At 41.4% G+C, this 10,525-nt stretch overlaps 1 protein-coding gene across 1 annotated transcript in view; it reads right to left on the reverse strand.

The window, feature by feature from the left end:
* The window catches only part of LOC143941276 (taste receptor type 1 member 3-like), a 52,637-nt gene extending 49,334 nt beyond the window's left edge, over window positions 1-3,303 (reverse strand). The window contains exons 1-2 of the mRNA XM_077463313.1: window positions 3,215-3,303; window positions 952-1,240 (exon numbers count right to left, since the gene is read on the reverse strand). Of these exons, the coding sequence (XP_077319439.1) occupies window positions 952-1,240; window positions 3,215-3,303 (378 nt within the window). The remainder of the gene's footprint in view (window positions 1-951; window positions 1,241-3,214) is intronic.
* Between the last annotated feature and the right edge of the window lie 7,222 nt (window positions 3,304-10,525).

The following is a 10,525-nucleotide window of genomic DNA, read 5'->3' on the forward strand; positions in this document are numbered from 1 at the left end:
AAATAACTTGAATTAGCCCAGCTTGGGGGGGAGTTGTCCTGGGAGAAGAACGGAGATATGGAGTGTTAGGCTGTCGGGGCCTTGGAGGGAGCCCCCCTACTGGGGAGGTTTCCTTGGGCCAGGGCTCAGAGTTGTGAGGGAACCCCACACAACCCAAGGGGTATCCTTTTGGTTTGGTGAGTGACAGGAACAGTCAGGAGATCTGGGAGAGGCATTGCAGAAGTGAATGTAGAGCCAGAGGGAGAGACTGTGATGTTACTGGAGTTGAAGTCAGGCTGCCGCTGCCAGGATGGTTGGCAGAGTTCATACAGGACTGACTGGGACCAGTAGTCCACCTAGATACAGCTAGCACAAAAAGGAAATTTCCTATTGCTAATGTTTGCTACACCAAAGGGGCCCATGGTCCCCTCCCAGCAAATGGCGTATCTACAAAGTTAGGTCTAATTTAGAGTTGGGCCTAGCCATGTGCTATCTGCAATAGGAACCAAGTATTGCACAGTAGAGGAAGTAACAATTCATGCAAGAAGCGTTGTGCTGGAGCAGTCTGGGGCTTTAGAGACTGTGAATAGAGGTTCCAATCTACATTTTGATTGATTAGATGCTATTGATCTGGGCATCACATATTTCTTTTACCCCATCCAAGTTTAATCCCTCAATAAAACAACAAAAATAAAGCTGATGGACTGTTCATTGTCTGGAGAGTGACTGGAAGTGAATGCCAGGCTGAGCAGGGTGACAGGTGGAACTACTACACTCAGCGACCCCACAGGGGTAAAACTTCAACAAATGGCACCACTTGTTCTGTGTACCTGAATTATTCAAAGTTCTGTTCATTCTAATCGGCACTCATACTGGAAAAGTAAAGCTAAAAAAAAATAACCTAGACTGTACTTAGTGATCTATTGGACACATCATGTTATATAGATATAATACATTGAAGTGATCACTTACCTGTGTATATCGATACAGACTAAGTAACTGGGCCAACGCATGACTTGAATGGAAATTACTGTCACCAATAAAACCAGCCACTTCTCCATGTCCCTTACAGTAATAGTTAGGAGCTTCCTTTTCTCTAGACAATATCTTTGTAGCATATCCCAATGTTTGCTTTGGATCAGAACATGTACTAAATATATGATAGCCCAGGGTAACATTCGGCAGAAGATCGGGGTTCTGGTTAATTTCCTGAACAACTAATTTCATCAGCAAGATGCTTTTGTACTCTTCAGGGTCAACGCTGCAAGATATTGAGAGGTTTTTCAAACAACACCAAATAGTTAATTATGAGAATACAGTTTGGCCACATCCCACAAAACTAACACAAACACAGAAAACAAAGGAAAGAGAAAGGAATAGAAATAATATGAAAAAAGTGTGGATGTTCTGGTTTGGAAATCCCATAATGATGTGTCAGTTATGCCACATACACAAGATCAGAAATTCGGTCAGGAAAAGACCGATGTGAGCTTTTGGTCAGAAAATGCGACCGTGTGTACGCTCCATCGGACTTTTGTTGGTGGAATTCCTGCAAGCAAAAGATTGAGAACAGGTTCTCCATTTTGCGGTCAGAAAAAGTTCCGATTGAAAATTCTGATCGTCTGTAGCAATTTTGACGCGCAAAATTCCTACTCAAGCTCGGAGACAATTTGACACATGCTTGGAAGCATTGAACTTAATTTCCTGTGTTTTCTAGTGTTGTATGTCACTGCGTTCTTGACGTTGAAAGTTCAGAGAACTTTTGTGTGACCGTCTGAATGCAAGCCAAGCTTCAGCGGAATTCCAAGATTTTTCGGACGGAAATTCCGCTCATGTGTACAGGGAATTAGAAGTTAGGTTATGGCCCAAAGCAAGGGACAAAGCCCACCTGATCCCCATGTATCAAATTAGGTAGGTGTGGAAATTTTTGGTTCACTACGACTTTGGTGTAGACCTTTAAATCAGCAGGTAACTACTTTCCACTTGGCCTATTGTAATAATACGGCCGGATGAGAGGTTTTATTATTCCTTGAACTTGTACATGCCCCCCGGGGGCATGCAGCACCATGATCTGTAATTGTTATATCCTGTGGATAGTGGATACAGTTTTTCAGAGATCTAGGTAAAGGGCCAATCTCAGTGGTCCTTTACCGTGTGATCGCTGTGCCCAAACACAGTGGACCACAAAATGTAAACTATGGCCGGTATTTGCTGTTACTACCTGTCATGACAGTGCAGTTATCATCAGTGACCTGATCAGCCGGTGTACCTCTCACACCAGTGCAGCCATCATCAGTGCCATTATCAGCCACACCAGTGCAGCCATAGCCCTTGTACACACGTTCGGAGAATCTGTCGGAATGTGTCCTATCGGACCATGTTGTTGGATAATCCGACTGTGTGTGGTATGCATCGGACTGATTCCGTTGGAATATCCGTCGGACCCAATTTTGCAACATGTTGGAAATATTTTTCGACCAACTGGTTCGATCGGACATACTCCGATCATGTGTAGAGAATTTTGATCGGACCAAGTGCCACGCATGCTCAGATCAAATTCCTACATCAAAGCTATTGGCTACTAGTCCCATCGTAACGAAATTACGTCATCACATTCTGAATGATCGGATTTTTCGACAACTTAGTCCGACCGTGTGTATGCAACAGTTTCGGACAAGATCCGACAGGCAAAATCCGATGGACAAAATCCAGCGGATTTGGTTGGCAGAATGTCCGACTGTGTGTACAGGGGCTTACACTGTATCCCTGATTGCAGCCACACCTATTCCAGTGTCACTAGAGCCAGCATACATCATGTCCAAAAAAATATACATCAGCAAAGAGGCCTTCCAGTTTCTGGAAGAGAAGAAGAGAGTGGCAGTGTCAATCTAAGTGCAGCAATGATACAACCAGTTTATTAAAGTGGAAGTAAACCCATCGATTTAAACAGTTTAAAAAAAAAGGCGTTCAGGGAATGCTAACTGCACATTGGCTGTGCTCTCAGCCAAACTATCAAATCATCCAATGGCTGGTGTCATAACGAATCACATGTGCAGCACCATAGCAGTTGAAGATTAAACAGAGGCAAAGATGGCAACTTCCTTGGCTGAAAACGATGATTAATGAAAGTAATACACTCACTAGAACATTTGATAACATGGGCACATCAAAAGGTAGCAGCCTTGTGGTAGGCTGAGATTTGGAGAGGCAGCTGGAGAGCGCAGTATCATCGTACCTGATGGCATTGGTGGTTCCCGGGGTCCCATGTCGGAAACAAAGGCGCAGGAGGAAGCTGTGTCCAACTGAGAAAGAGACTGTGTCCATGCACACATTCAGAGATTGCCTGATGAAGAAGCATGCATGCTCTGAACGCGTGCAGCCTCATTCTAATCCAGACACCATCCTGACAGCTTCCTCCTGCACCCCTCATTTTCTAACTTGGGATCCCGGGAACCACTAGCGGATACAATGATACTGCACTCTCCACCTGCCCCTCCAGATCTCTGCTAACCACAAGGCTGCTACCTTTTGATGAGCCCATGTTATCTACTGTAAGTTCTAGTGAGTGTATTACGTTCCTTAATAACCTGGTTGTATCATTGTTGCACTTATATTGGCACTGCCCCTCTCCTTCTCTTCCAGTGTTCACAGAGTCTCTTCCACTCCATAGCGGGCTGCCTACCAAGTGTGTTACAACCTAGGACTAATGGACCACTGCACACAATAAGGTCTTGCCCCTATCCCCACACTCCTGGTCCTTTGATCCATTTAAGCCATTGGTGTACTTGCTCGAGCAACAGATATTTTAGAGCTTCAATAATTGTTTGCTCACCTTCCAGTTTCTGACAATGACAGATGAGAACAGCGGGAGCTCTCACTGTCAGATTTGGATTCGGAATATAAGCTCATGGAGAGCATTGGGCCAATAACTGAATTGGAGGAAAGGGCGCCTATACGAAGGATGAGGCTTTCTGAAGAGCAGACTTTCAACAACAGTGCTTTACATTATCCTGGTGAAGTGGCGACCACCTGCAATGCAGTACCCCTGGATAAAAGCCATAGTACTAGTAGTGGGGTGTCACATCATCCACCAAGAATCAGAGCCCATAAAAGTCTCCCGGAGACACCTACAAACCTGTTATGGCTTCCTTGTAACCTAGCATCAGCTATTACCCCCCTCATTTACTGCATAGCCAGGCATTTAGGCCAACATCCGACATTTTACATCATTTTGATTTTTTTCTTTATTTTTTCACCAATGATTTATTACATTTAATTTTGGACCAGAGCAAACCCAAATTCATATTATGCCCATACATTTGAGTTGAGACCTATTACAATATTTTTGGTCCTCACGCTCAACATGGGACTTACAAAAAAATGAAGTACATGTTTACTCATCCACAAACCTCATTCATCATATGTCACCATATTCATCTGTTATGTCAAGGATACACTTTGATATGATCATGTGATTCCTCCATTTTAGTGAGAATACACTGTGATATCATCAGGGATATGATATACTTTACAATATTTGCCCACTTATTATTGTTTTTTTTCCCCAGAAATTTGCCATACCAGACCTGAAGGGTCTGTTATGGATATTTAGGGGGATCCCCATGTCAATTTCTTTTTAAATTTGACACGAGGTTCCCCTTAATATCCATACCAGACCTGAAGGGCCTGTTAATTGAATTTAGGGGAACCCCACGCTTTTTTTTTTTCATCAAAGAATGAATTGTCCGCTCCGTAATACAGAGAACACTCATTGAGTGTTCTCTATATTACGGGAGGCGACAATATAGCCGCAAGTGACTTTAAAAGACTTTTTTTCCTGCAGAAATGACACTTTGTGCAGGGACAGTTCTAAGCACGGGAAATATGCGCCCCTTCACAGGCATACTATAGACACCCCCAGGTACGAAATTTAAAGGAATATTACACTTTTATTGTTTCACTTTAATCATTATTAAAATCACTGCTCCTGAAAAAAACACCTTTTTTAAAACTTTTTTTTGCATTGATCCATGTCCCCTGGGGCAGGACCCGGGTCCCCAAACACTATTTAGGACAGTAACTTGCATATTAACCTTTAAAATTAGCACTTTAGATTTCTCCCATAGACTTGTATAGGGTGTTCCCGGCTTTTCGAATTTGCAGCGAGCAGCCCAAATTGTTCACTGTTCGCTGAACAGGCGAACAGGCAATGTTGGAGTTGAACATGAGTTTGACTCAAACTCGAAGCTCATCCCTATTGATAAGTAATGTTTTTAATTGATGTCTTTGGTAATTAACGGTGCTGGAAGAGGGATGTGGAGGGAGAAGGAATTATCAATGTTGGAGGAAGGTTTCAGGATGTGCAGAGATGAGCAGCACTAGAAGAGGGTGCAGATGTGCAAAAGTGAGCATTTTTGGAAGTGGGTGCATGAAGTGCAGAAGAGAGCAGGGCTTTATTAGAAGTTCTGGAAGAGGGATGGAGGGGCTCAGGGGTGACCCATGTTGGAGGATAGCTGCAGAGATTGCATTGGTTACTAGTGCTGAAAAATGAGGTGCAGGGCTAAACAGTGTGATAAAATAATTGTAGTAGGTACAAAAGTGAGCAGTGCTGGAAAAGAGTTACAGGGGGAGCACCTGTGAGCAGTGTTGGAAAAATGTTACCTTTGCATAGGGAACAGAAGTGAGCAGTAGGGGAATAGGGTTGCAGAAAATGTACAGTTGGTCAGTATTGGAAAGGAGTGGAAGGGGGTCCAGGAGTGAGCAGTGTTGGAGAAGAGTTTCAGGTGGTGCAAGGAATGGGGTAGCAGTAGGGACAGTACATTGCCCCACTACTGTATATTTTATATGTATATATATATATATATATATATATATATATATATATATATATATAAATTGCTTTGCATGTTACCCCCATGACATGACATGATGGTAAATCCTGGAAACCAATCCTGTCCAGCATGACGTGCAAAAACTCAAAATGGCAAAAAATACCAAAAACGATAAATCACTAGTTCTTGAATGAGAACATCTAATTTAGTCATAAAAATGTGTGATATCCCATTTGAAATTTAAACCTTATGGTATATGAGTTTTGAACTGAAAGATCCAAAAAAACTCTCGTTTACACAGATATTTAAATGCATCCCCTCCCCATTTAGACAGGCTGACTTTCGCAAGGATCTGTACTCCGACTGCTGAGGTGTCACCATTGTGGTATTCATTAAAGTGGTGAGCAACATTGGTGGAATGATTTTTCTCAATACTGGATCAATTCTAAATGAATCTATCCCTGAGACGTCTGATCGTGTGTTCAATGTACTGTGCATTGCAGAGTCTGCATGTGATGATCTACACAACATGTTTGATATTGCAATTATAGAATGTTCTTCCACATTAGAATGAGAATGCACAACCTCCCCTTTCATAATATGCCTACAACAAGGACAGCTGCGGTGTATCCAAATGTCCTTGTTGTAGGTCAGCCTGCCTAAAAGGGATGTGTTTAGATCTCTGTGTAAACAAGAGGCTTTTTTTCCTTTAGAAATGTAATTTTGCTGCTGTACTGTTCTAAACACGGGAAAAATGTGCCACTTTACAGGCATCCTATAGACACCCCCCAGGCACGATATTTAAAGGAATATTTCATTTTTATTGTTTCACTTTAAGCATTATTAAAATCATTGCTCCCGAAAAAACTGATGTTTTAAAACTTTTTTTTGCATTGATACATGTCCCCTGGGGCAGGATTTGGGTCCCCAAACACTTTTTATGGCAATAACTTGCATATTAGCCTTTAGAATGAGCACTTTTGGTTTTTCATGTTAATGTCCCATAGACTTTAGCGGTGTTCTGTGGCTTTTGAATTTGCTGTGAACACTGCAAAATGTTCGCTGTTCGGTGAACAAGCAAACATCCCGTGATTTATGTTTGACTCGAAAATCGGGCTGATCCCTAGTAAAAACAATAAAAAAGTCCCAAAATCTACCCCGTAGTTTGTAGACGTGATAACATTTGCGCAAGCCAATCAATTTACGCTTGTTGCAATTTTTTTACCAAAAATATGTAGAAGAATATATACTGGCCTAAACTGATGAATACATTTGTTTCTTATATATATATATTTTTTTTTTTTTGGATATGTATTATAGCAGAAAGTAAAACAAAATGTTGTTTTTTTTCAAAATTGTCTGCCTTTTTTTGTTTATAGCGCAAAAAATAAAAACTGCAGAGGTGATCAAATACAACCAAAAGAAAGCTTTATTTGTGGGTAAAAAAGGACATACATTTTGTCTGGGTACAGCGTCAATTAAAGCGTTGCAGTGCCGTATCACAAAAAATGGCCTGGTCATTAACCACTTAAGGACCGAGCCTTATTCTGAGATTTGTTGTTTACAAGTTAAAAACTGTTTTTTTTGCTAGAAAATTACTGCAATAGTTGCAATACTTTCTGTCACACCGTATTTGCGCAGTGGTCCTACAATTGCACTTTTTTTTTTTAAAATACACTTTTTTTAATTAAAAAGTAAGACAGGAGTAAAGTTAGCCCAATTTTCTTATATTGTGAAAGAGAATGCTACGTCAAGTAAATTGATACCCAACCTGTTATTCTTCAAAATTGCATCGTGGAATAGCGACAAACTTTCACCCTTAAAAATCTCCATAGGTGATGTTTAAAATGTAAATTTAATTCTACAGGTTGCATGTAATGAGTTACAGACAAGCTCTAGGGCTAGAAATATTGCTCTCGCTCTACAGATCTCAGCAATACCCCACATGTGTGGTTTAAACAATGTTTTCATATGCGGGAACTATTCACATATGAGTTTGCATCTGAACGCGAGCTCGGCAGAACGGGTACGCTTAAAAATTTTATTTTTTTATTTTACTTTACTTTTTTACACTGTTCTTTAAAGTGGTTGTAAACCCTTACAAACCACTTTGACCTACAGGTAAGCCTAGATTAAGACCCACCTGTAGCTCCAAGAAATATATCCTAAACCTATACGGTTTAGGAGATATTTACCTGAAGACAGCCACCGCTGTCTACGGCATGCACCATAGACAGCGGTGCACAGGCGCACTGGGTAAGCCGCAGATCGCGGCGATATGCCGCGAGTGTCGGCTCCCATGCGCATGCACGGGAGTGACGTCATCGCTGCTCCGGCGAATCACAGCGCCGGAGCAGCGAGACCCACGGAGACCCACCAAGAACATGGACGCTCGGAACTACAGGGGACTGCGATGACTTCGCTGGCTCCTGTGTCAGGTAAGTGACACATAATGGACTACTATGCGATGCATAGTAGTCCATTATGCTTTACCTTTGCAGGGAATCAAAGAGGAAGTAAACTCATCAGGGTTTACTTCCTCTTTAACAACTTAAGCCCCATAGCATTTTCCAGCTAAAGGACATAACCCCTTTCTGCGATTCGGCACTGCATCGATTTAACTGACAATTGCGTGGTCCTGCAACGTGGCTCCGAAACAAAATTGACGTCATTTTTTTCCCACAAATAGAGCTTTCTTTTGGTGGTATTTGATCACCTCTGCAGTTTTTATTTTTTGCGCTATAAACAAAAAAAGAGCGTCAATTTTGAAAAAAAACAACACATTTTTTACATTTTGCTATAATAAATATCCCCCAAAAATATATAAAACATTTTTTTTTTTCTCAGTTGAGGCCGATAGGTATTTTTCTACATATTTTTGTTAAAAAAACACATCGGACAATTTTGACATATTTTTGGTACCATTGGCATTAATACAGCAATCAGTGCAATTAAAAATGGACTGATTACTATAAAAATTTCACTGGCAGTGAAGGGGTTAACCACTAGGGGGCAGTATAGGAGTTAAGTGTGTGCGTTTTTTTTAACTGTAGGGGGTGTGGCTTGGAGTCTGATGTCACTGATCGTCTTTCCCTATAACAGGGAACAGACGATCAGTGACAGTCACATTAGGAAGCACGAGGAGAGGTTTGTTTACACTTACCTCTCCTCATTCTTCAGCTCTGTGACCCGATCGCGAGACACCGGCCAGCGATCGTGTCCGCGGGTCCCGCGGTCACGGAGCTCAGGACCAGGTTGCGAGTGCGACGCCAGTGGCGTGCTCACGACCCACGGGTGGGCACTTAAAGGGCAACGTACCTGTACGTGCTTGTGCCCAGCTGTGCCATTCTGCTGATGTACATTGGCGTGACGCGGTCCTTAAGCCATTAAAAAAAGTAAAAAAAAAAAAAAAGTAAATGTAAGCATCCCTTGTAATAGAAAAAAAGCATGACAGGACCTCTTTAATATGAGATCTGGGGGTCAAAAAGACCTCAGATCTCATATTTACACTAAAATGCAATAAAAAAAAAATATTGTCATTTGAATTTTTTTTTAAAATGGCCCCTTAAGACCAATGGACCAAAGTGACGTTTTGACGTCGCTTCCACCCTGCAATGGAGACAGATGCGGGCCATCTTCTCCTCACTCATCTCTAAGTCAGGCTAGGGAAAGGATCTGATCGCCTTTGCTGCTGCTGATGGCTCAAGTAAGCGGTGGAGGGCACCGGTAAGCGGCGGGTACCAATAATGATCTTGTGGTGAATCCGCTGAAGAAGAGGATACGTGGGTTATTCAGCTAGCTGCTGCCATAACAACAATATTCCTCTTCAAAGTACCAATGTAAAAATGCGGCGGGCGGTAAGTAAGTGGTTAAGGGGGCAAATCCTTGAAGGGCAGAAGTGGTTAAAGCAGGATTAGCTTATTCGAAAAACGTCACAAGCTTTAAACAAACTTTAACCACTTGACTGGGCACTTAAACACCCTTAATAACCAGACCAATTTTCAGCTTTCGGTGCTCTCACATTTTGAATGACAATTACTCAGTCATGCAACACTGTACCTTTATGAAATTTTTGTCCTTTTTTTCACACAAATAGAGATTTCTTTTGGTGGTATTTAATCACCGCTGGGTTTTTTATTTTTTGTGCTATAGAAGAAAAAAGACCCAAAATTCTGTAGAAAAATTAATTTTTCTTCGTTTCTGTTATAAAATTTAGCAGATTAGTAATTTTTCTTCATAATTTTTGGCCAAATTTTATACTACTAAATGTCTTTGGTAAAAATAAGTACAAATTGGTGGATATTATTTGGTTTTTGTGAAAGTCCACAAGCTATGGTGCCAATATCTGAAAATTGATCACACCCGAAGGACTGACGGCCTATCTCATTTCTTGAGATCCTAACATGGCAGAAAAGTACAAATACCCCCCAAATGACCCCTTTTTGGAAAGAAGACATTCCAAGGTATTTAGTAAGAGGCATGATGAGTTTTTTTGATGTTGTCATTTTTTCCCACAATTCTTTGCAAAATCAAGATTTTTTTTTCTTTTTTTTCACAAACTTGTCATATTATCAGTTTATTTCTCACACGCAGCATATGCATACCACGAATTACACCCCAAAACACATTCTGCTATTACTATTACGAATATGGCGATACCACATGTGTGAGACTTTTACACAGCATGGCAACATACAGAGGCCCAACATGCAGGG

Source organism: Lithobates pipiens, unplaced genomic scaffold (genome assembly GCF_037356315.1).
Source record: "Lithobates pipiens isolate NorthernLeopardFrog02 unplaced genomic scaffold, aLitPip1_a1.2 Scaffold_3, whole genome shotgun sequence".
Classification (NCBI taxonomy): Eukaryota; Metazoa; Chordata; class Amphibia; order Anura; family Ranidae; genus Lithobates; species Lithobates pipiens.